The sequence below is a fragment of the Lolium perenne genome, chromosome 1 (genome assembly GCF_019359855.2).
Source record: "Lolium perenne isolate Kyuss_39 chromosome 1, Kyuss_2.0, whole genome shotgun sequence".
NCBI lineage: Eukaryota > Viridiplantae > Streptophyta > Magnoliopsida > Poales > Poaceae > Lolium > Lolium perenne.
The window spans coordinates 177586152-177612972 of record NC_067244.2 but is presented as its reverse complement, the minus strand read 5'-3'; the positions used below and the strand labels follow the sequence as shown (position 1 = coordinate 177612972).

The 26821-nt window shown below is 43.1% G+C and overlaps 1 protein-coding gene across 5 annotated transcripts; it reads left to right on the top strand.

Moving 5' to 3' along the window:
• The first annotated feature begins 1327 nt into the window (after positions 1 to 1327).
• Positions 1328 to 8802, top strand: LOC127314077 (uncharacterized). 5 transcript variants are annotated; one of them, XM_071820039.1, is made up of 6 exons: positions 1334 to 1997; positions 2171 to 2237; positions 2331 to 2441; positions 6580 to 6690; positions 7160 to 7244; positions 8551 to 8802. In XM_071820039.1, exons 1-5 carry the CDS (start codon positions 1693 to 1695, stop codon positions 7178 to 7180), a joined length of 615 nt encoding a protein of 204 aa, XP_071676140.1. In that variant the 5' UTR covers positions 1334 to 1692; the 3' UTR covers positions 7181 to 7244; positions 8551 to 8802. The 5 variants fall into 5 exon arrangements, 3 of the variants coding, with proteins under 3 accessions (XP_071676142.1, XP_071676140.1, XP_051200507.2); XM_051344547.2 differs by lacking the exons at positions 1334 to 1997; positions 2171 to 2237; positions 2331 to 2441 and adding exons at positions 5563 to 6246; positions 6420 to 6486; XR_011745125.1 differs by lacking the exons at positions 1334 to 1997; positions 2171 to 2237; positions 2331 to 2441 and adding exons at positions 5640 to 6358; positions 6420 to 6486.
• Positions 8803 to 26821: the final 18019 nt, after the last annotated feature.

Sequence of the window (26821 nt, the reverse complement as noted above, 5' to 3'; positions counted from 1 at the left end):
TGGAGATATGCCCAAGAGGCAATAATAAATGGTTATTATAATATATCTTTGTGTTTATGATAATGTTTACATACCATGCTATAATTGTATTAACCGAAACATTGATACATGTGTGTTATGTAAACAACAAGGAGTCCCTAGTAAGCCTCTTGTATAACAAGCTTGTTGATTAATAGATGATCATAGTTTCATGATCATGAACATTGGATGTTATTAATAACAAAGGTTATGTCATTATGTGAATGATGTAATGGACACACCCAATAAAGCGTAGCATAAGATCACATCATTAAGTTATTTGCTATAAGCTTTCGATACATAGTTACCTAGTCCTTTCGACCATGAGATCATGTAAATCACTTATACCGGAATGGTACTTTGATTACATCAAACGCCACTGCGTAAATGGGTGGTTATAAAGGTGGGATTAAGTATCCGGAAAGTATGAGTTGAGGCATATGGATCAACAGTGGGATTTGTCCATCCCGATGACGGATAGATATACTCTGGGCCCTCTCGGTGGAATGTCGTCTAATTAGCTTGCAAGCATATGAATGGTTCATAAGAGACCACATACCACGGTACGAGTAAAGAGTACTTGTTAGGAGACGAGGTTGAACAAGGTATAGAGATACCGATGATCAAACCTCGGACAAGTAAAATATCGCGTGACAAAGGGAATCGGTATCATATGTAAATGGTTCAGTCGATCACTAAAGTCATCGTTGAATATGTGGGAGCCATTATGGATCTCCAGATCCCGCTATTGGTTATTGGTCAGAGAGAAGTCTCAACCATGTCTGCGTAGTTCGCGAACCGTAGGGTGACACACTTAAGGTTTGATGTCGTTTAAGTAGATATGGAATATGGAATGGAGTTCGAAGTTTTGTTCGGAGTCTCGGATGGGATCCAGGACATCACGAGGAGGTCCGGAATGGTCCGGGGAATAAGATTCATATATAGTGTAACGGCCCGGGTAGTACCCCTATTAGATTTTATCTGTTCTTTTATTTTATGCATCATCATGGCATATGCATCATATCATCCATGGTTTCACAAAATAAAATAAAATTTATTTTATAAACCCTAATTATTTTGTTTTCCCTCTCATATGGTTTATATAATAATAAACCTCCTCTTTCCGTTTCATTTAACAAAACCCTAAATAAAACTATATTTCTATTTTGCTATAAAATATTTGGCTCTTATTTTATTTTCCTCTCCAACTTTGCTTTCAAAAATTCAAACTGTTGTTTGAAAGTTTTCAATCCAGTTTTTTTTTAATAGAAAAACAAAACCCCTCTCGTGGGCTCCCTCTCTCTCCATGGCCCTTTTCTTCCTCTCTTCTCAAGGAGCAGCCCAGCCCGAACTGGCCCTAGCCAGCCCCATCTCCCTCCGGCCCATCCTCTCTTCTTAGCCCAACCTGGCCCGTACCCCTTCGACCCCTCACCTTTTTCCTCGTTGTCGTCATCTCCAAAGGTGAGCACGCAGATGGCGTGAGGAGGATGCCGTGGTCCTCCCCACCACCGCACCTCAACCACTCCTCCTCGCCTTTTAATCCCTCCCAAACCCTAGCTCGCCTCTCCTCTTCCTCCATCTGGCCGCCGCCACTCCCTCCTCTTTTCCTCATCTTCCCTCTTCTCTCTGTGAGCAACACAGGGGAGAAACCCCACAGTACACCTCCTCCCCGCCATGGCGCCGCCGCTACGGGCTGCCCCTCGTCGATCTACGACCACCGGCGGCTCCGCCTTATTCTCCTCTTCCACCTCGTCCAAGGAATCGATCCGGGAGGCCTTCAATCTTCGCCAATTCGCCGTTTCTCACGAGCCGGACATCGCCTTTCTTCTTCAATTCCGGCCGCCCTCGTCTTCCTCCAGCCAAACCGAGCACACCACCGGGTTCCTCATGTTCGTCCGCACCTCCGACGCCATTTCGTTTCTTCTGGTTCGCCCCAACCATCAAATCCTCCTCCGACCAGAGCCTTCCGCCATGGATGTGTATGTCCCAGATCTTCGCTTCGTTTTGGGTTAAAACGTTGTGTGCCTCCTCATAATCAACATCAGCTACTGCAGCCCAGTGGTTGTTTCCTTGGACCTTGATCTGCAGATCGTGAGTTCGAATCCTCAATGTTACAGCTAAATCCAGCCTTTTTCCTCTTTTGTTGCTTCAGATCTCGTGGCTGGATTCAGTTTATGCAGAGCCGTACCAAAATCAACAAGAGCAGCGCAGCTCAGCTGGTTTGTCCCTTGCTCCTGTACGTGCAAGATCCAAGTTCAAATCACCAACGCACTGGATTTAATCCAGCCTTTTTCTGTCCCTTTTTCTATCAGATCCGCCACCAGTTGGGCCTCGGCCCGTCTTTTCTTCCGGCGCAGCCAACGCCCGCGCGGCCCGAAGTTCCCGTCGTCGACACAGATCAGATCCGGCCCAGGACAGTGCAGGTCCGGCCCGGCTCGTCCTTTCTTTTATTTTTGTTCAGATCTTGCAAAAATCATATCTCTCAAACCGTAACTCGAAATAAAATGTTTTATATATGAAAGTTGATCAGAAAAATACAAGGAACATGAATATGCCATTCATTCATCTGTTTGCATCTCGCATCATGTCGCGCGTGATAGTTTGTGCATTTCACCTCACATAATATGCGGAGTATTTCGGATTTTCAACTAGGGTTTTCCCCGCTCCGTTTAAATTTGATGTAGCTCACCCCTGCCATGTTTGCCATGCTAACCAACACTTAAATTGTCGGTAGAAATACAACTCCAACCTAATTTGTTTGTCGGGTTCCGATCCCGCTTAATTTGGATAAGTGCATCGCATCATCGCTGCCCTGTCATGCATATCATCTTGATCATGCTGGATCTTCTTTATCCGTAGTAGTAAGACTTGCATACGTTGTGTGCGCTCCAGCATTTGCTTCTTCCCGGATAGGATCGCGAAGTGGTGATGTGAGATACGACAAGTCCTCCGGATGTTTCTCGGCAAGCTTTAACAGGCAAGCATTTTCCCCTATACTTCTGCCCCTGCAGAAGTCGCTCACCTATTTTATTTTGCTTTCTCCCTCATGCTATCCTTAAGTTGCGTTCTTGTCACGTGTCCTTTCCACTTGTTACCTCAAGCAGCCCATATTGCCACCACCACCTCCTACGGCTATTGTTTGGTTATCGAGTCTGCCCTTGCGAGTCGTAGTGCATGCTAGTGCTGTTTTACCATGTTACCGTTATTGTTATCTTATCGGGTTATATGTTGGGAAGAATCATGGTTACTTTAGTTGTTGATATTCGTTTAGCGGAGGCATCGGTGGGTCAGCTGCTCGTTTTGTGACGGCTCACTTGTGTTTCCTAAATATCCTAGGACCCCGAGTTCTTGTTATCTGTTCCGAGAGAGAGCGCTCTAACCACACGTGGGTATGTTTCTGGGTCTCCCCTCGACCACTGCCGGAATCTACAGCTTTGTCCAGTGGCCACAACTAGTTTCGTACTGTTTTACCATTTGTTGTTTGCGTGCATGCCAGCCTGTTACTTATTTACTTTGGGAAGCCCCTGGGTGCCTTGTATCCCTTGTTTCTGGTATGCACGTATAGGTTTGCGGCCTGAGCGTTTATCGCATGCTGAAGCGGGTCATTCGCCCCTGTGTGTGTTTTGACCCTCGGAAGCCGTGCACGCAATAGCTAGGTCCGTTTCGGAGATACGGCCGGACTTCGATTCGGGTTTAACTTGGTTAGGTGGCTTCCTGGACATTGTTGTCGTGAAGGAGAGTGCGAGTCGTTATATCCACCTGTCGCAAGTGGGTTGATCGTGCGTGTGGGCACATTTGGGCACCCCTGCAGGGTTACAATCTTATCGATAAGCCGCGTCCGCGGTTATGGACGACTTGGAGCTGTATGACTCGACCATAGACAACTTACACCTGTTGTTTCCATACTAATAACTTGCATAGTAAGAAAGAACAACTTAAATAATAACTGGTTAAAACTTGTCAACCGTGTGAGTGCCCTTGTAAGTACCTCCTTGCGAGGGGGGAACACATCGGCTGAGTTATGTTTGCAGAGTATAGAACTGTTAGTTACGCTCTCTCACCTTCTCTGATAGACGGCTGTTGTAGAGTGTCTCTATAGGTTTTTAGTGCTTGCGCGCTGCCGCTTAACCCCACCATATTGCCTATGACGTTCCTCTTGCGTCCTCTAAGTCCCCTGCGTGCCTCAAGTACAAAGGACGACTGGTTGACGAATGCTTATACGTCTTGAAGTCTTGTTAAGTACGAACCCGTACTTATTGCTGCTTCTACGGGATATAACCGGGCAGGTATGAAGATATGTTCGATGAAGACGACGCTAACAAGGTTACCCTTCCGGCTTGGCCTGGGCAGGGTTATGGACGCCACTAGTTATCTTCAGGACTCTTAGTCCAAATTTGTATCTTGTCCCTACTCGGATGTATTTGATCTTCTGTATGATTTGGATCTTTGTATTGTATATTTGTATCTTGACTCGTTGGAGTCGTTGTTGTAATATATCTGTATCTTGTGGGCTCTATTGTAATCCTGTTGTAATGTTATTGCTCGTGATTGATTCCACCCGCATCGCGTGCATGCTTCGGCGTGTACGAGGCGCTTGGTGGTGCGTCTCCTAGAATCGATATCGTGCGGATTTCGGCGGGTTCGCTGGGATCCTCATGGTACCGGTTTTGGGGCGTCACAAGTTGGTATCAGAGCATCAGGTTGACGGTACCCCACTAGTCCAGCCTGTAGGATAACCTTGCCAACGGTCGTTGAGTTTAGAGTGTCCAAACTATTTTCTGAAAACTCGTTGGATAGTTCCGATTAGCTCTGATTTTTCTTCTTAGCTATATTCTTTCTCATCTTACCTATGCGAGTTTTGAGTCCTCTTTCTTATCTGAGTTCTCTGAGTCTTAAGTTTCGACGTGGGTTGGACGATCTTTGCCCTCACCTATTAGGTCCGATCTTCGGAGGTTCCGACAGAAGCAGATCATCATCGACGGAACAACGACTCCTTGTTAGTGGTGTCGACTGTTCTACATGGAGTAACAACTCTTGTTAGTGGTGTCGAGAAGATCAACACCTCAACAAAAGAAGGTTCCACGCCGAGGACGGGTGATTGTCAGCATGGTACAAGAAGACTCGATAGTTTAACCAACTCCCCCTTAGGTTGACGTGGAACCTCGGGGCGAGGTTCCTTGTTAGTGGTGTCGATTGTAACGGCCCGGGTAGTACCCCTATTAGATTTTATCTGTTCTTTTATTTTATGCATCATCATGGCATATGCATCATATCATCCATGGTTTCACAAAATAAAATAAAATTTATTTTATAAACCCTAATTATTTTGTTTTCCCTCTCATATGGTTTATATAATAATAAACCTCCTCTTTCCGTTTCATTTAACAAAACCCTAAATAAAACTATATTTCTATTTTGCTATAAAATATTTGGCTCTTATTTTATTTTCCTCTCCAACTTTGCTTTCAAAAATTCAAACTGTTGTTTGAAAGTTTTCAATCCAGTTTTTTTTTAATAGAAAAACAAAACCCCTCTCGTGGGCTCCCTCTCTCTCCATGGCCCTTTTCTTCCTCTCTTCTCAAGGAGCAGCCCAGCCCGAACTGGCCCTAGCCAGCCCCATCTCCCTCCGGCCCATCCTCTCTTCTTAGCCCAACCTGGCCCGTACCCCTTCGACCCCTCACCTTTTTCCTCGTTGTCGTCATCTCCAAAGGTGAGCACGCAGATGGCGTGAGGAGGATGCCGTGGTCCTCCCCACCACCGCACCTCAACCACTCCTCCTCGCCTTTTAATCCCTCCCAAACCCTAGCTCGCCTCTCCTCTTCCTCCATCTGGCCGCCGCCACTCCCTCCTCTTTTCCTCATCTTCCCTCTTCTCTCTGTGAGCAACACAGGGGAGAAACCCCACAGTACACCTCCTCCCCGCCATGGCGCCGCCGCTACGGGCTGCCCCTCGTCGATCTACGACCACCGGCGGCTCCGCCTTATTCTCCTCTTCCACCTCGTCCAAGGAATCGATCCGGGAGGCCTTCAATCTTCGCCAATTCGCCGTTTCTCACGAGCCGGACGTCGCCTTTCTTCTTCAATTCCGGCCGCCCTCGTCTTCCTCCAGCCAAACCGAGCACACCACCGGGTTCCTCATGTTCGTCCGCACCTCCGACGCCATTTCGTTTCTTCTGGTTCGCCCCAACCATCAAATCCTCCTCCGACCAGAGCCTTCCGCCATGGATGTGTATGTCCCAGATCTTCGCTTCGTTTTGGGTTAAAACGTTGTGTGCCTCCTCATAATCAACATCAGCTACTGCAGCCCAGTGGTTGTTTCCTTGGACCTTGATCTGCAGATCGTGAGTTCGAATCCTCAATGTTACAGCTAAATCCAGCCTTTTTCCTCTTTTGTTGCTTCAGATCTCGTGGCTGGATTCAGTTTATGCAGAGCCGTACCAAAATCAACAAGAGCAGCGCAGCTCAGCTGGTTTGTCCCTTGCTCCTGTACGTGCAAGATCCAAGTTCAAATCACCAACGCACTGGATTTAATCCAGCCTTTTTCTGTCCCTTTTTCTATCAGATCCGCCACCAGTTGGGCCTCGGCCCGTCTTTTCTTCCGGCGCAGCCAACGCCCGCGCGGCCCGAAGTTCCCGTCGTCGACACAGATCAGATCCGGCCCAGGACAGTGCAGGTCCGGCCCGGCTCGTCCTTTCTTTTATTTTTGTTCAGATCTTGCAAAAATCATATCTCTCAAACCGTAACTCGAAATAAAATGTTTTATATATGAAAGTTGATCAGAAAAATACAAGGAACATGAATATGCCATTCATTCATCTGTTTGCATCTCGCATCATGTCGCGCGTGATAGTTTGTGCATTTCACCTCACATAATATGCGGAGTATTTCGGATTTTCAACTAGGGTTTTCCCCGCTCCGTTTAAATTTGATGTAGCTCACCCCTGCCATGTTTGCCATGCTAACCAACACTTAAATTGTCGGTAGAAATACAACTCCAACCTAATTTGTTTGTCGGGTTCCGATCCCGCTTAATTTGGATAAGTGCATCGCATCATCGCTGCCCTGTCATGCATATCATCTTGATCATGCTGGATCTTCTTTATCCGTAGTAGTAAGACTTGCATACGTTGTGTGCGCTCCAGCATTTGCTTCTTCCCGGATAGGATCGCGAAGTGGTGATGTGAGATACGACAAGTCCTCCGGATGTTTCTCGGCAAGCTTTAACAGGCAAGCATTTTCCCCTATACTTCTGCCCCTGCAGAAGTCGCTCACCTATTTTATTTTGCTTTCTCCCTCATGCTATCCTTAAGTTGCGTTCTTGTCACGTGTCCTTTCCACTTGTTACCTCAAGCAGCCCATATTGCCACCACCACCTCCTACGGCTATTGTTTGGTTATCGAGTCTGCCCTTGCGAGTCGTAGTGCATGCTAGTGCTGTTTTACCATGTTACCGTTATTGTTATCTTATCGGGTTATATGTTGGGAAGAATCATGGTTACTTTAGTTGTTGATATTCGTTTAGCGGAGGCATCGGTGGGTCAGCTGCTCGTTTTGTGACGGCTCACTTGTGTTTCCTAAATATCTTAGGACCCCGAGTTCTTGTTATCTGTTCCGAGACTGAGCGCTCTAACCACACGTGGGTATGTTTCTGGGTCTCCCCTCGACCACTGCCGGAATCTACAGCTTTGTCCAGTGGCCACAACTAGTTTCGTACTGTTTTACCATTTGTTGTTGCGTGCATGCCACTGTTACTTATTTACTTTGGGAAGCCCCTGGGTGCCTTGTATCCCTTGTTTCTGGTATGCACGTATAGGTTTGCGGCCTGAGCGTTTATCGCATGCTGAAGCGGGTCATTCGCCCCTGTGTGTGTTTTGACCCTCGGAAGCCGTGCACGCAATAGCTAGGTCCGTTTCGGAGATACGGCCGGACTTCGATTCGGGTTTAACTTGGTTAGGTGGCTTCCTGGACATTGTTGTCGTGAAGGAGAGTGCGAGTCGTTATATCCACCTGTCGCAAGTGGGTTGATCGTGCGTGTGGGCACATTTGGGCACCCCTGCAGGGTTACAATCTTATCGATAAGCCGCGTCCGCGGTTATGGACGACTTGGAGCTGTATGACTCGACCATAGACAACTTACACCTGTTGTTTCCATACTAATAACTTGCATAGTAAGAAAGAACAACTTAAATAATAACTGGTTAAAACTTGTCAACCGTGTGAGTGCCCTTGTAAGTACCTCCTTGCGAGGGGGGAACACATCGGCTGAGTTATGTTTGCAGAGTATAGAACTGTTAGTTACGCTCTCTCACCTTCTCTGATAGACGGCTGTTGTAGAGTGTCTCTATAGGTTTTTAGTGCTTGCGCGCTGCCGCTTAACCCCACCATATTGCCTATGACGTTCCTCTTGCGTCCTCTAAGTCCCCTGCGTGCCTCAAGTACAAAGGACGACTGGTTGACGAATGCTTATACGTCTTGAAGTCTTGTTAAGTACGAACCCGTACTTATTGCTGCTTCTACGGGATATAACCGGGCAGGTATGAAGATATGTTCGATGAAGACGACGCTAGCAAGGTTACCCTTCCGGCTTGGCCTGGGCAGGGTTATGGACGCCACTAGTTATCTTCAGGACTCTTAGTCCAAATTTGTATCTTGTCCCTACTCGGATGTATTTGATCTTCTGTATGATTTGGATCTTTGTATTGTATATTTGTATCTTGACTCGTTGGAGTCGTTGTTGTAATATATCTGTATCTTGTGGGCTCTATTGTAATCCTGTTGTAATGTTACTGCTCGTGATTGATTCCACCCGCATCGCGTGCATGCTTCGGCGTGTACGAGGCGCTTGGTGGTGCGTCTCCTAGAATCGATATCGTGCGGATTTCGGCGGGTTCGCTGGGATCCTCATGGTACCGGTTTTGGGGCGTCACATATAGGAAGTCATATTCCAAGTTTGGAAATGATCCGGTGCATTTATGGCAGGTTCTAGAAGGTTCTAGAAAAGTTCGGAAGAAATCACTATGGAAGGCGGAGTCCCGGAGGGACTCCACCAAGCTTGGCCGGCCAACCCTAAGGGGGTGGAGTCCCAGGTGGACTCCACCATATGTGGCCGGCCACCCCACCTAAGGGAAAGGTGGGAGTCCCACCTTGGGTAGGACTCCCTCCTTGAGTAGGTTTCCCACCTATGGGAGGTTTTGTTGTTGGGGTCTTATTCGAAGACTTGGACTACAACTCTCGGGGATTTCCACCTATATAATGAGGAGGAGAGGGAGGGGGCAGCCACTCTTGGCCGCACCACCTAAGGCTGCCCATGGCCGGCGCCCTACTCCTCTCTCTCTCCCCAAACCCTAGCGCCCCTCCTCCACATACTACTCCCGCATACGCTTAGGCGAAGCCCTGCCGGAGTTCTCCATCGACACCGCCACCACGCCGTCGTGCTGCCGGGATTCCGAGGAGGATCTACTACTTCCGCTGCCCGCTGGAACGGGGAGAAGGACGTCGTCATTAATACCGAGTACGGAGGTGCTGCCCGATTGTGGCACCGTCAAGATCTTCTACGCGCTTTTGAAAGCGGCAAGTGATCGTCTACCGCAGCAACGAGAGCCTCCTCTTGTAGGCTTTGGAAATCTTCAAGGGTTAGTCTCGTTCATCCCCTCGTTGCTCCCATCTTCTAGATTGCATCTTGGCTTGGATTGCGTTCTTGCGGTAGGAATTTTTTTGTTTTCTATGCTACAAATCCCAATAGTGGTATCAGATCGGGCAGCACCTCCGTACTCGGTCACACGTTCGGTGTTGATGAAGACGACGTCCTTCTCCCCGTTCCAGCGGGCAGCGGAAGTAGTAGCTCATCCTTGAATCCGGCAGCACGACGGCGTGGTGGCGGTGGCGATGGAGATCTCCGGCGGAGCTTCGCTAAGCGTTGCGGGAGAGGGGGAGGAGTGGGGCGGCTAGGGTTTGGGGAGAGGGGGTGGCCGGCCTCTATGGGGTGCGGCCAGCTTGGTGGCTTGTAGTGGCCGGCCCCTCCCCTTGGCCCCTCATTATATAGGTGGAACCCCAAAGTGTTGGACTACAAGTCTTCGAATAAGACCCCAAACCAAAACCTTCCATGTAGTAGGGAAACCTACTCAAGGTGGGATTCCCACCTCAAGTGGGACTCCCACCCTTTCCATGAGGGGGTGGCCGGCCACCCTTGGTGGAGTCCACCTGGGACTCCACCCCTCTAGGGTTGGCCGGCCATGGGAGGAGGAGTCCCTTCGGGACTCTGCCTTCCAAAGTGATTTCTTCCGGACTTTTCTAGAACCTTCTAGAACCTTCCATAAATGCACCGGATCATTTCCAAAATTGGAATATGACTTCGTATATATGAATCTTATTCTCCGGACCATTCCGGAACTCCTCGTGATGTCCGGGATCCCATCCGAGACTTCAAACAATACTTCGAACTCCATTCCATATTCAAGTTCTACTATTACAACATCAAACCTTAAGTGTGTCACCCTACGGTTCGCGAACTATGTGGACATGGGTGAGAACTCTCTCCGAACAATAACCAATAGCGGGATCTGGAGATCCATAATGGCTCCCACATATTCAACGATGACTTTAGTGATCGAATGAACCATTCACATACGATACCAATTCCCTTTGTCACGCGATATTTTACTTGTCCGAGGTTTGATCATCGGTATCACTCTATACCTTGTTCAACCTCGTCTCCTGACAAGTACTCTTTACTCGTACCGTGGTATGTGGTCTCTTATGAACTTATTCATATGCTTGCAAGACATTAGACGACATTCCAGCGAGAGGGCCCAGAGTATATCTATCCGTCATCGGGATGGACAAATCCCACTGTTGATCCATATGCCTCAACTCATACTTTCCGGATACTTAATCAGACCTTTATAACCACCCATTTACGCAGTGGCGTTTGATGTAATCAAAGTACCTTTCCGGTATAAGTGATTTACATGATCTCATGGTCGAAAGGACTAGGTAACTATGTATCGAAAGCTTATAGCAAATAACTTAATGACGTGATCTTATGCTATGCTTAATTGGGTATGTCCATTACATCATTCATATAATGATATAACCTTGTTATTAATAACATCCAATGTTCATGATTATGAAACTAATCATCTATTAATCAACAAGCTAGTTAAGAGGCTTACTAGGGACTCATTGTTGTTTACATAACACACATGTATCAGTGTTTCGGTTAATACAATTATAGCATGGTATATAAACATTTATCATAAACACAAAGATATATATAATAACCACTTTTATTATTGCCTCTTGGGCATATCTCCAACAGTCTCCCACTTGCACTAGAGTCAATAATCTAGATTACATTGTAAGGTACCTAACACCCATGGCATTCTGGTGTTGGTCATGCTTTGCCATAGGGAGAGCTTTAGTCAACGGATCTGCTACATTCAGATCAGTGTGTACTTTGCAAATCTTTACTTCTCCATCTTCGATGTATTCGCGAATCGAATGATAACACAGCTTGATATGCTTTAGCCTCTTGTGTGACCTTGGTTCTTGTGCACTGGCGATGGCACCCATGTTGTCACAGTAGATGACTAATGGGTCCAATGCACTAGGAACCACACCGAGCTCTACAATGAACCTCTTCATCCATACCGCTTCTGATGAAGCCTCTGAAGCTGCTATGTACTCCGATTCTGTTGAAGACTTCGCCACCGTGCACTGCTTCGAGCTTGCCAAGCTTACTGCAGCACCATTCAATATAAACACGTACCCAGACTGTGACTTAGAGTCATCAGGATCAGTGTTCCAACTTGCATCGGTGTAACTGGTTACAACGAGCTCTTGGTCACCTCCATAACAAAGAAACATATCCTTAGTTCTTTTCAAGTACTTCAGGATATTCTTGACCGCTGTCCAGTGTTCCATTCCTAGATCACTTTGATATCTGCTAGTCAAACCGATAGCATGTGCTATATCCGGTCTAGTACATAGCATGGCATACATGATAGAGCCTACTGCCGAGGCATAGGGGATCTGATTCATCCTTTCTCTTTCTTATGCCGTAGCCGGTCCTTGAGTCTTACTCAAGACCTTGCCTGGTAACATAGGTAAGAATCCTTTCTTACTTTCGTCCATTCTAAACTTCTTTAGAATCTTGTCCAGATATGTACTTTGTGAAAGCCCTATTAGGCGTCTTGATCTATCTCTATAAATCTTGATGCCTAATATGTACGATGCTTCACCAAGGTCTTTCATTGAAAAACTTTTATTCAAATAACCTTTTACACTGTTTAATAGTTCTATATCATTCCCAATCAATAATATGTCATCTACATATAATATCAGGAATGCTACAGAGCTCCCACTCACTTTCTTGTAAATACAAGCCTCTCCATGACACTGTATAAACCCGAAGTCTTTGATCACCTTATCAAAGCGTCGGTTCCAACTTCTCGATGCTTGCTTCAGTCCATAAATTGAACGCTGAAGTTTGCATACTTTGTCAACATTTTTAGGATCGACAAAACCTTTGGGTTGTACCATATACAACTCTTCCTCAATGTCTCCATTAAGGAACGCTGTTTTGACATCCATCTGCCAAATCTCATAATCAAAAAATGCAGCTATTGCTAACAAAATCCTCATAGATTTTAGCTTCGCTACAGGTGAGAAAGTCTCATCGTATTCAACACCTTGAATTTGTCGGAAACCCTTTGCGACAAGTCGAGCTTTATAGACAGTAATATTACCATCAGCATCTGTTTTTCTCTTGAAGATCCATTTATTCTCGACAGCCTTTTGGCTATCAGGTAAGTCTACCAAAGTCCACACTTTGTTATCATACATGGATCCCATTTCGGATTTCATGGCTTCTTGCCATTTGTTGGAATCTGGGCTCATCATCGCTTCTTCATACGTCGCAGGGTCCTCATCATTGTTGTCCATAATCATGACATTTAGACAAGGATCATACCAATCAGGAGTGGCACGTTCCCTTGTCGATCTGCGAGGTTCAGTAGCTATCTCATTTGAAGTTTCATGATCAATATCATTAGTTTCCTCTGTTGCCGGTGTAGGCGGCACAGGAACAGTTTCCGGTACTGCGCTACTCTGATCAACGAGTAAAGATTCATCAATCTCATCGAGTTCTACTTTCCTTCCAGTCACTTATTTAGTGAGAAATTCTTTCTCAAGAAAGGTTCCGTTCTTAGCAACAAACATTTTGCCTTCGGATCTGTGATAGAAAGTGTACCCTATAGTTTCCTTAGGGTATCCTATGAAGACGCATTTCTCCGCTTTGGGTTCTAGCTTGTCCGGTTGTAACTTCTTTACATAGGCTCCACAACCCCAAACTTTAAGGAACGACAGCTTAGGTTTCTTATTAAACCATAATTCATACGGTGTCGTTTCAACGGATTTTGATGGTGCTCTATTTAAAGTGAATGCGGCTGTCTCTAATGCATAACTCCAAAATGATAACGGCAAATCAGTAAGAGACATCATAGAACGAACCATATCTAAGAGAGTTCGATTACGATGTTCGGACACACCGTTTCGTTGTGGTGTTCCCGGCGGTGTCAATTGTGAAAGTATTCCGCATTTCTTTAAATGCATGCCAAACTCGTAACTCAGATATTCACCTCCACGATCAGATCGTAGAAATTTAATGTTCTTGTTACGTTGATTTTCTACTTCACTTTGGAATTCCTTAAACTTCTCGAAAGTTTCGGATTTATGTTTCATGAAATAGATATACCCATATCTACTCAGATCATCTGTGAAGGTTAGAACATAACGATAACCACCGCGCGAGGCTACACTCATTGGTCCACACACATCGGTATGTATGATTTCCAATAAGTCTGTAGCTCGCTCCATAATACCAGAGAATGGAGTCTTAGTCATTTTTCCCATTAGACATGCTTCACATTTATCAAGTGACTCAAAGTCAAGTGATTCAAGTAATCCATCGGTATGGAGTTTCTTCATGCGTTTCACTCCAATATGACCAAGACGACAGTGCCACATATAAGTAGAATTATCATTCAATTTAATTCGCTTAGCATCAATGTTATGAATATGTGTATCACTACTATCGAGATCTAACAGAAATAAACCATTCTTTTCAGGTGCTCGACCATAAAAGGTATTATTCATAAAGATAGAACAACCATTATTCTCAGACTTGAATGAATAACTGTCTTGCATTAAACAAGATCCAGATATAATGTTCATGCTCAACGCGGGTACAAAATAACAATTATTGAGGTTTAAAACTAATCCCGAAGGTAGATGTAGAGGAAGTGTGCTGGCAGCGATCACATCGACTTTGGATCCATTTCCAACGCGCATCATCACTTCATCCTTTAATAGTCTTCGTTTATTCTTTAGTTCCTGTTTCGAGTTACAAATATGAGTAACCGAACCAGTATCAAATACCCAGGTACTAGTACGAGAACCAGTAAGATAAACATCTATAACATGTATATCAGATATACCTTCTTTCTTCTTCTTGACAAGGCCGCTCTTCAGATCCGCCAAATACTTGGAGCAATTACGCTTCCAGTGTCCCTTCTCCTTGCAGTAATAGCACTCAGCATCAGGCTTAGGGCCAGTCATAGGTTTCACAGGAGGCGTGGCAGCTTTCTTGCCACCCTTCTTGAATTTTCCTTTAGACTTGCCCTGTTTCTTGAAACTGGTGGTCTTGTTGACCATCAACACTTGGTGCTCTTTCTTGATCTCAATCTCAGTAGCTTTAAGCATGGCGAAGAGTTCAGGTAACTCTTTGTTCATGTTCTGCATATTGTAGTTCATCACAAAGTTCTTGTAACTAGGTGGCAGTGATTGAAGGATACGATTAATCCCCAGTCTGTTAGGAATAACTATTTCCAAGTCACTGAGTTTCTTCGCATGCCCGGTCATAACGAGCATGTGCTCACTAACGGAGCTACCCTCTTCCATCATGCAACTGAAGAAGTGTTTCGATGCTTCATAGCATTCCACAGCCGCATGAGTTTCAAAAATAGTTTTCAACTCTTTGATCAACTCATGTGGATCGTGGTGCTCAAAACGTTTTTGAAGATCGACTTCCAGACTGCATAGGATGGCACACTGAACTTGAGAGTACTGAGTTTTCCGAGTCGCGTAAACATTCTTTACTTCATCGGTTTCAGTTTCTGCAGGAGGGTCACCTAGCGGTGCATCAAGCACATATTGCAGATTTCCGCCAGCGAGGAAAATCCTCACATGACGGAACCAGTCGGTGAAGTTGCTACCGTTGCTCTTAAGCTTTTCTTTCTCTAGGAACTGGTTAAAATTGATTGGGGACGCTATATCTACAACATATATTTGCAATAGTTTAGACTAAGTTTATGATAAATTGAGTTCAAATTTTAATTCAACAAAATTAAAAACTAGGTGAACTCCCACTCAAAACAATATCCCTCGAATTGTCTTAGTGATCACACGAACCAAATCCACCACACCAAGTCCGATCATCACGAGACAAGATGTAACTTCAATGGCGAACACTCAAAGTGTTCATCATATCAATCATATGATTCATGCTCTACCTTTCGGTATCACGTGTTCCGAGACCATGTCTGTACATGCTAGGCTCGTCAAGGCAACCTTAGTATCCGCATGTGCAAAACTGGCTTGCACCCGTTGTATGCACTTGTTGATTCTATCACACCCGATCATCACGAGATGCTTCGAAACGACAAGTCTTGGCAACGGTGCTACTAAGGATGAACACTTTATTATCTTGATATTTTAGTGAGAGGGATCATCTTATAATGCTACCGTCGTGATCTAAGCAAAATAAGATGCATAAAAGGATTAACATCACATGCAGTTCATATGTGATATGATATGGCCCTTTTGTCTTTGCGCCTTTGATCTTCATCTCCAAAGCACGGACATGATCTCCATCATCAACGGGCATGATCTTCATCATCGTCGGCGTAGCGTCAATGTCAATGGCGTCGTCTTCATGATTGTTCTCCCATGTAGCAACTATTACAACTTCTTTGAAATACTACTCAACATGAAATTTAAAGACAACCATAAGGCTCCTGCAGGTTGCCACAATACAATAATGATCATCTCATACATATTCATCATCACATTATGGCCATATCACATCACCAAACCCTGCAAAAACAAGTTAGACGTCTCTAATTTGGTTTGCATATTTTACGTGGTTTAGGGTTTTCGAGTGAGATCTAATCTACCTACGAACATGAACCACAACGGTGATACTAGTGTTGTCAATAGAAGAGTAAATTGAATCTTCACTATAGTAGGAGAGACAGACACCCGCAAAGCCACTTATGCAATACTAGTTGCATGTCGAGCGTGGAGCAAATCTCATGAACGCGGTCATGTAAAGTTAGCCCGAGCCGCTTCATCCCACTATGCCACAAAGATGCAAAGTACTCAAACTAAAGACAACATAAGCATCAACGCCCACAAAACAATTGTGTTCTACTCGTGCAACCATCTATACATAGACACGGCTCTGATACCACTGTTGGGATTCGTAGCATAGAAAACAAAAAATTTCCTACCGCGAGAACGCAATCCAAGCCAAGATGCAATCTAGAAGACGGTAGCAACGAGGGGATGAACGAGACTAACCCTTGAAGATTTCCAAAGCCTACAAGAGGAGGCTCTCGTTGCTGCGGTAGATGATCACTTGCCACTTTCAAAAGCGCGTAGAAGATCTTGACGGTGCCACAATCGGGCAGCACCTCCGTACTCGGTCACACGTTCGGTGTTGATGAAGACGACGTCCTTCTCCCCGTTCCAGCGGGCAGCGGAAGTAGTTGTAGCGACCTCACCTTTTAAGGTGCCGATCTCTGTGCGTATCTGTGCTAGTCCCTGGATCAATCGCTAGCACACACAGTACAAGATGTAATACCAAGATACAAAGGTCTTTATTACATCGTATGATCCAGTAATTACATAAAGGATTACAAATTGCATAGCATGAGGCTAGCATAACATCAGAGTTTTACAACGAACAAACATAGACATCATGGAGTCCTTTGTCTTCATGTGCCACAGGCGAGCATGTTGAGGATAGACTCGCAACCCCTAACGTTTCCTTACTCATCGACTGAAAAAAACTGCAACATGATACGTTGCAGCCACGAATGGTCAATACATTTGAATTGTATTGGCAAGATGATACTATAGTGGACTCAAATGGCAACCTAACACTTAAGTGCACATTTGGCTGGTATAGCTCAGGCTTATTTGCATAAAGCGAGTTTTCTCCTATCTTTTGTAAATCATTTTCTGTCATTACTAAAGATTGAATTTCGTCGGTAAACCCCGAAAAATCCTGTAAACCACCGGTAAACCCCGGTGAATCCATTCATGGACACCAAACATGTTGTATCAAATTTTAATTAAGAAATTGGGATGAGGAGACTTTCGAACAGGTGCCTTGTCAGTTCGCTCAAATTGTCCATAACCGGGGACGCGGCTAAGTACTTAGATTTACACTCTGCAGAGGTTGTACAAATTTTCCCACATGACCTAGTCTGTTCTTCTTCCATGATGCACATTTTGCTCAAATGGACAGATGTTGACTAGGACGAGACTTTTCCGAAGTGATCCCCCAGACCATCCTCTACGGACCCGTACCAACCTACCAACACTACATCATCTGTCACGTAGGATCCGGGTTCACCCAACATACTCGGTCAAGCCAGAGCCCATAATAGCATGTGGCTGTACGGAAAGCTAATGAGCAAGGTTGTCTATTATCTCTTCGTTCCTGGGTGGCCGTCCACAAGTGTGATACACCTGGAGATTCAGAGGTTCGACGACATGACCCCAGGGAACCACTCAACATAACCCATGCAATGCCACTTTCCACCCAGGTAGTTCATTGAATTTAGTTGTTTTTCCATAACCACTACTAAAACGTTTTCATAGCATAGGTAAGCATCAACTAAATTCAATGGCGACAAAAATATAGTCAGGTGGAAGTAACTAACTACTGGGATTATAAAAGCAAAGCATATACCCTAGACATACTACAAAAATCTCTACGGTGCATAAATAAAAACTGGGACATTTGTGAGGGTGTGTCACTTGCCTTTTTGATAGTCGAAGATCATTCCTTTTTCTCTCATTCAAAACACGTAGCTCTCCGTTCAAGCTATAAGATAAAAGCATAGCACAACATAAACAAACCATTCATAAAATCAACCAAACAAACAATACAATTTGCAAGTTTGGTTATTCAATGTATTTTACTCTTTATCTATTTTAAGATCATTGGGCTAGATGATACGGATGAGGCAAGGCTTGCAAGATATGACAATTGAGACATTGATTTACAAGGTCAAATAGTTAGAAAGGAATGGATCATTAACTTTATTGGAAAGGATTGATATGCTAAACAAGCATGGATAGAATTTGGAATGGCTCATATGAATAGAATCACATAGGTCTTAAATAGTGACATCTGAAATCCTATTAAGTAAAGTATGATAACACTTAACAAAATAGTACGAGCTACACATGGGTTTGGTGATGAACTATTGATATGTTGAATTACTCAAACAACTCATTTGCCATTCGAATAATTAAACATGGAAGAAATATGACTACGATGGGAATGATATTGGATCATCAAAGATATAGTTGATAGATTGATTTCATATGAACCACAGGTGCGCCACTTTATCTCAACTCATACCACATTGGGTATAGTGTGACAACACTCACCATTTAGCACAAAAGTATATTGGTGTGGGTATGAACAAATGATATGTTGAATTACTCAAATGACTCATTTGCTATTTGAATAAACAAACTAGGTCAATCAGATTAGATAGGATCGGTAAAGAAAATAATATATAAGTGTCTAGATGGGATTGGTGGATATGTGTGATCACATGATTCTTGTAAAAGAACCATAGCAAATAGGATTGAGTTGGCCATGAAATTACTCAAATCCACATAATTGAATTTGAATATTTTTAGAATTTGTTCAAGTACTTTGAGAAGTGTTGCTACTGGATTGTGAATGGATTTTTGTGACCCGTTGTGCAAAGAGAATTATCCAAAAGGATTTACAGAACTAAAGGTATGAAAAAAAATAGTCATTACCCACGTCAAGATTTCGAACGTTTTACAACTGTTAAAAACTTGAAACTAATGATGGGAGTGGGTTCTACATATGTTTCTGAATCCAGTGGTACCTTATTTATAAATTTTGGATTTATAGATCTCCGGATACGAAATATATAATTCGCGGCATAATTTGTTCGAAATGACGAAAATTCAGAAATTTGGAAAACTTGTATCACCGGATAGGGAATTTGATTACGAACTCAAGGTTCGAAAAATCGATTTAAACGGAGGTGTAGATCTTAATTTACAGAATTTCAAAGTTTCAACTTTGAAGTGAGCTAGTACAAAACATATGACTGATCAATTGATCGACCGCATGTGCTGCGTGTGAGAGAAGAAAAAAAATGATTGGACACATGGCAATCGTTATATGCTGATTCGTTCAGTATGTGCTATAATCTGTACGAAATTAGAAGCTTCAGTCAAATTGAAAAAAAAACTACTGGTTGATCTAGCGATCCAAGTCGAGAGCTACTACAAAAGAAAGTTGCGCCTGTGGAAGCTAGCGATTGATGGATCGGTTTCTGCTTCCTATTCTTTCACGTACGAACCGAAGATAAGTTCCTTGACTGGAACCATCACATGCTACAGATCAACAACGAGGGATGATGGTGACATACCAGCGAGCATCAGTTTACACCGGCTCTCGGAAGACGATGACGGCGCTGTTGCGGTCTTTTCGACGAGATGTAGACGACGTTGGTGATGATGAGGAGGACATGAGGGTGGTGTTACCTGTCTTCGGCTGCTCCTCGCGTGTACCCGAAAATCAGATGTACTTGCAGCCAGGCGATGATGACGGCGAAGGGAGCAGCGGCCGGACGATAAGCGGCGTGGCCAGCAGAAACCATACGACACACCAACATGTCCTGGTGGTAGGCGACGGTGAGGGGAGTCCATCAGTAAAAGAAATAGAAGAAAGGATCAACGTACGTGACGTACCAATCCGACGAACTCCAAAGACGTCGTGGCCAACAGGCAACAACGACAACGTCATTCCCGACCATGTCCTGGGGGTAGGCTTCGACGAGGAACGTTTTCTGGTGCAAGGATTTGACGAGATGATCACTGAGAGCGACGTAACCTAGCGATGAACTCAAGTTTGTGGCTGATGTTGGCATGGTCGGTGTGATTTTTACAGAGCATCTCTCAGAAAAGTTTGAGAATAAAAATGAAGTAGAAAGCAAAGGGACACACGGTAGACATCTTGGTTCGTATTAATATCACCCGAGGAGGAAGATCAAGCGATGCATGCCGATAGATGGCATTCGGTGCACCGGTTTTGCTGGGGAGATTAAGACAATAAAAGGGACAGATAATTTTCTGAACGGATTCCCCATCAAATCTTGAGTAATTTCCGTGTTAAAGTCTAGGAGAAACGGTCATGCAATTGATAAGAAATTGGAGAGAGGAAGGTGCAGCTATGGCTGTACGTTTCGTTTAGGTGTACGTGAACTCGAGGATGAAGACGAGCGACACGGTCAGCTCATTCTAGTGGGCTGGTCTGATGGGCTGTTTGGTTGGCTCAGCCTGTTTTTCTTATTCCCTTTCTTTTCTAGTTTTTTTATATATAGGATATTCATTCCCAAGTTGAACCAAATAAATTTAAGAAAAAAAAATGAAAAAAGGTATATTTTTATTCATTAACACATTTTAGTCCAGAACCAGTATATAAAGTATTGCACATTGACCATATATGCCTACTATGCAATAGTTTTCAAAATAGGGTTTAACGTTTTTGTTTTCTCAAATAAATTCATTTATAATTTCCAAACCTTAATAGTTTTTTATTTCAAATATTTTGGAACCAAAGGTTAATGAAATCTCCATTGGGACAATACTTTTAGTTACTATTCAAAAGTTTTAATTCCTTGTGAATTTTTAAATCAAGAAACACAAACAAGCTTAAATTTTATTTTTATTTCACATTCCAAAATTTGGAAATTTTGGGATGTGACAGACTACCACCCTTAAACGGAATCTCGTCCTCGAGATTCGAGAAAGTCTAGAAAGAAAGATGGGTTTGGGATATGTTGGGGTGGCTACTGATACGTCTCCGACGTATCGATAATTTCTTATGTTCCATGCCACATTATTGATGTTATCTACATGTTTTATGCACACTTTATGTCATATTCGTGCATTTTCTGGAACTAACCTATTAACAAGATGCCGAAGTGCCAGTTGCTGTTTTCTGCTGTTTTTGGTTTCAGAAATCCTAGTAACGAAATATTCTCGGAATTGGACGAAATCAACGCCCAGGGTCCTATTTTTCCACGAAGCTTCCAGAAGTCCGAAGGAGAGACGAAGTGGGGCCACGAGGCGCCCAAACCCTAGGGCGGCGCGGCCTGCCCCTTGGCCGCGCCGACCTATGGTGTGGGGCCCTCGTGTGGCCCCCTGACCTGCCCTTCCGCCTACTTAAAGCCTCCGTGACGAAACCCCCAGTACCGAGAGCCACTATACGAGAAAACATACTGAGACGCCGCCGCCGCCGATCCCATCTCGGGGGATCCAGGAGATCGCCTCCGGCACCCTGCCGGAGAGGGGAATCATCTCCCGGAGGACTCTACACCGCCATGGTCGCCTCCGGAGTGATGAGTGAGTAGTCTACCCCTGGACTATGGGTCCATAGCAGTAGCTAGATGGTTGTCTTCTCCCCATTGTGCTATCATTGTTGGATCTTGTGAGCTGCCTAACATGATCAAGATCATCTATCTGTAATTCTATATGTTGCGTTTGTTGGGATCCGATGAATAGAGAATACTTGTTATGTTGATTATCAAAGTTATATCTACGTGTTGTTTATGATCTTGCATGCTTTCCGTTACTAGTAGATGCTCTGGCCAAGTAGATGCTTGTAACTCCAAGAGGGAGTACTTATGCTCGATAGTGGGTTCATGCCTGCATTGACACCTGGGACAGTGACAGAAAGTTCTAAGGTTGTGTTGTGCTGTTGCCACTAGGGATAAAACATTGATGCTATGTCTAAGGATGTAGTTGTTGATTATATTACGCACCATACTTAATGCAATTGTCTGTTGCTTTGCAACTTAATACTGGAAGGGGTTCGGATGATAACCTGAAGGTGGACTTTTTAGGCATAGATGCATGCTGGATGGCGGTCTATGTACTTTGTCGTAATGCCCAATTAAATCTCACTATAATCATCATGATATGTATGTGCATGGTCATGCTCTCTTTATTTGTCAATTGCCCAACTGTAATTTGTTCACCCAACATGCTGTTCGTCTTATGGGAGAGACACCTCTAGTGAACTGTGGACCCCGGTCCAATTCTCTTTACTGAAATACAATCTACTGCAATACTTGTTCTACTGTTTTCTGCAAACAATCATCTTCCACACAATACGGTTAACCCTTTGTTACAGCAAGCCGGTGAGATTGACAACCTCACTGTTTCGTTGGGGCAAAGTACTTTGGTTGTGTTGTGCAGGTTCCACGTTGGCGCCGGAATCTCTGGTGTTGCGCCGCACTACATCCCGCCGCCATCAACCTTCAACGTGCTTCTTGGCTCCTACTGGTTCGATAAACCTTGGTTTCTTACTGAGGGAAAACCTGCTGCTATACGACATCATACCTTCCTCTTGGGGTTCCCAACGAACGTGTGAGTTACACGCCATCAAGCAGTTTTTCTGGCGCCGTTGCCGGGGAGATCAAGACACGCTGCAAGGGGAGTCTCCACTTCTCAATCTCTTTACTTTGTTTTTGCCTTGCTTTATTTTATTTACTACTTTGTTTGCTGCACTAAATCAAAATACAAAAAAATTAGTTGCTAGTTTTACTTTATTCGCTATCTTGTTTGCTATATCAAAAACACAAAAAATTAGTTTACTTGCATTTACTTTATCTAGTTTGCTTTATTTACTGTTGCTAAAATGGCCAACGCTGAAAATACTAAGTTGTGTGACTTCACAACCACAAATAATAATGATTTCTTATGCACACCTATTGCTCCACCTGCTACTACAACAGAATTCTTTGAAATTAAACCTGCTTTACTGAATCTTGTTATGCGAGAGCAATTTTCTAGTGTTAGTTCTGATGATGCTGCTGCCCATCTTAATAATTTTGTTGAACTATGTGAAATGCAAAAATATAAAGATGTAGATGGTGATATTATTAAACTAAAATTGTTCCCTTTCTCATTAAGAGGAAGAGCTAAAGATTGGTTGCTATCTCTGCCTAAGAATAGTATTGATTCATGGACTAAATGCAAGGATGCTTTTATTGGTAGATATTATCCCCCTGCTAAAATTATATCTTTGAGGAGTAGCATAATGAATTTTAAACAATTAGATACTGAACATGTTGCTCAAGCTTGGGAAAGAATGAAATCTCTCAGTTAAAAATTGCCCAACTCATGGATCGACTACTTGGATGATCATCCAAACCTTCTATGCAGGACTAAATTTTTCTTCACGGAATTTATTGGATTCAGCTGCTGGAGGTACCTTTATGTCCATCACTCTTGGTGAAGCAACAAAGCTTCTTGATAATATGATGATCAACTACTCTGAATGGCACACGGAAAGAGCTCCCCAAGGTAAGAAGGTAAATTCTGTCGAAGAAACCTCTTCCTTGAGTGATAAGATTGATGCTATTATGTCTATGCTTGTGAATGATAGGACTAATATTGATCCTAATAATGTTCCATTAGCTTCATTGGTTGCACAAGAAGAACATGTTGATGTAAACTTCATTAAAAATAATAATTTCAACAATAATGCTTACCGGAACAATTCTAGTAACAACTATAGGCCATATCCTTATAATAATGGCAACGGCTATGGTAATTCTTATGGGAATTCTTACAACAATAATAGGAGTTCACCCCCTGGACTTGAAGCCATGCTTAAAGAATTTATTAGTACGCAAACTGCTTTTAACAAATCTGTTGAAGAAAAGCTTGGGAAAATTGATATACTTGCTTCTAAAGTCGATAGTCTTGCCGCTGATGTTGATCTTTTGAAATCAAAAGTTTTGCCTAATGAGAATCATCATAATAAGATTGTTACTACAGTAAATGCCATTCAAGTTAGAATTAATGAGAATATAAGATTAATGGCTGAACTGCGTGCTAGGTGGGATAGAGAAGAAAATGAAAAACTAGCTAAAGAGAAGAATATAGCTAAAGTTTGGACTATTACCACCACTAGTAATGTTAATGCTACACATGTTGCTGCACCTCCTACTAATACTAATAAAAGAATTGGTGTTAGCAATGTTTCCACTTCTAATGCAAAGCGTGAGAAACTGCCTGAAACTGCTAAAAGCTAAATCGTCGTGATAAAGCTGCTGAAATTTTTTCCAACATTGGGGATGATGATCCCATTGCTTTAGATTATAATGGTTTGAATTTTGATGATTGCCACATCTCTGAAGTTATAAAGGTCTTGCAAAAACTTGCTAAAAGTCCTAATGCTAGTGCTATAAATTTGGCTTTCACGCATCATATTACAAATGCTCTCATAAAAGCTAGAGAAGAGAAATTAGAGCGTGAAGCCTCTATTCCTAGAAAGCTAGAGGATGGTTGGGAGCCCATCATTAAGATGAAGGTTAAAGATTTTGATTGTAATGCTTTATGTGATCTTGGTGCAAGTATTTGTATTATGCCTAAGAAAATTTATGATATGCTTGACTTGCCACCGCTGAAAAACTGTTATCTGGATGTTAATCTTGCTGATCATTCTACAAAGAAACCTTTGGGTAAAGTTGATAATGTTCGCATTACCGTTAACAATAACTTTGTTCCCGTTGATTTTGTTGTCTTGGATATTGAATGCAATACATCTTGTCCCATTATATTGGGAAGACCTTTTCTTCGAACTGTTGGTGCTATCATTGATATGAAGGAAGGTAATATAAAATATCAATTTCCTCTCAAGAAAGGTATGGAACACTTCCCTAGAAAGAGAATGAAGTACCCTTTTGATTCTATTATGAGAACAAATTATGATGTTGACACTTCGTCTCTTGATAATACTTGATACACACTTTCTGCGCCTAGCTGAAAGGCGTTAAAGAAAAGCGCTTATGGGAGACAACCCATGTTTTTACCTACAGTACTTTGTTTTTATTTTGCGTCTTGGAAGTTGTTTACTACTGTAGCAACCTCTCCTTATCTTAGTTTTGTGTTTTGTTGTGCCAAGTTAAGCCGTTGATAGAAAAGTAAGTACTAGATTTGGATTACTGCGCAGTTCCAGATTTCTTTGCTGTCACGAATCTGGGTCCACCTCTCTGTAGGTAACTCAGAAAATTATGCCAATTTACGTGAGTGATCCTCAGATATGTACACAACTTTCATTCAATTTGAGCATTTCCATTTGAGCAAGTCTGGTGCCATTTTAAAATTCGTCAATACGAACTGTTCTGTTTTAACAGATTCTGCCTTTTATTTCGCATTGCCTCTTTTGCTATGTTGGATGAATTTCTTTGATCCACTAATGTCCAGTAGCATTATGCAATGTCCAGAAGTGTTAAGAATGATTGTGTCACCTCTGAATATGTCAATTTATATTGTGCACTAACCCTCTAATGAGTTGTTTCGAGTTTGGTGTGGAGGAAGTTTTCAAGGATCAAGAGAGGAGTATGATGCAACATGATCAAGGAGAGTGAAAGCTCTAAGCTTGGGGATGCCCCGGTGGTTCACCCCTGCATATATTAAGAAGACTCAAGCGTCTAAGCTTGGGGATGCCCAAGGCATCCCCTTCTTCATCGACAACATTATCAGGTTCCTCCCCTGAAACTATATTTTTATTCCATCACATCTTATGTGCTTTTTCTTGGAGCGTCGGTTTGTTTTTGTTTTTTGTTTTGTTTGAATAAAATGGATCCTAGCATTCACTTTATGGGAGAGAGACACGCTCCGCTGTAGCATATGGACAAGTATGTCCTTGGTTTCTACTCATAGTATTCATGGCGAAGTTTCTCCTTCGTTAAATTGTTATATGGTTGGAATTGGAAAATGATACATGTAGTAATTGCTATAAATGACTTGGGTAATGTGATACTTGGCAATTGTTGTGCTCATGTTTAAGCTCTTGCATCATATGCTTTGCACCCATTAATGAAGAAATACATAGAGCATGCTAAAATCTGGTTTGCATATTTGGTTTCTCTAAGGTCTAGATAATTTCTAGTATTGAGTTTGAACAACAAGGAAGACGATGTAGATTCTTATAATGTTTACAATATGTCTTTTATGTGAGTTTTGCTGCACCGGTTCATCCTTGTGTTTGTTTCAAATAAACCTTGCTAGCCTAAACCTTGTATCGAGAGGGAATACTTCTCATGCATCCAAAATACTTGAGCCAACCACTATGCCATTTGTGTCCACCATACCTACCTACTACATGGTATTTTCCGCCATTCCAAGTAAATTGCTTGAGTGCTACCTTTAAAATTCCATTCTTCACCTTTGCAATATATAGCTCATGGGACAAATAGCTTAAAAAACTATTGTGGTATTGAATATGTAATTATGCACTTTATCTCTTATTAAGTTGCTTGTTGTGCGATAACCATGTTCACTGGGGACGCCATCAACTATTCATTGTTGAATTTCATGTGAGTTGCTATGCATGTCCGTCTTGTCTGAAGTAAGAGAGATCTACCACCTTATGGTTAAGCATGC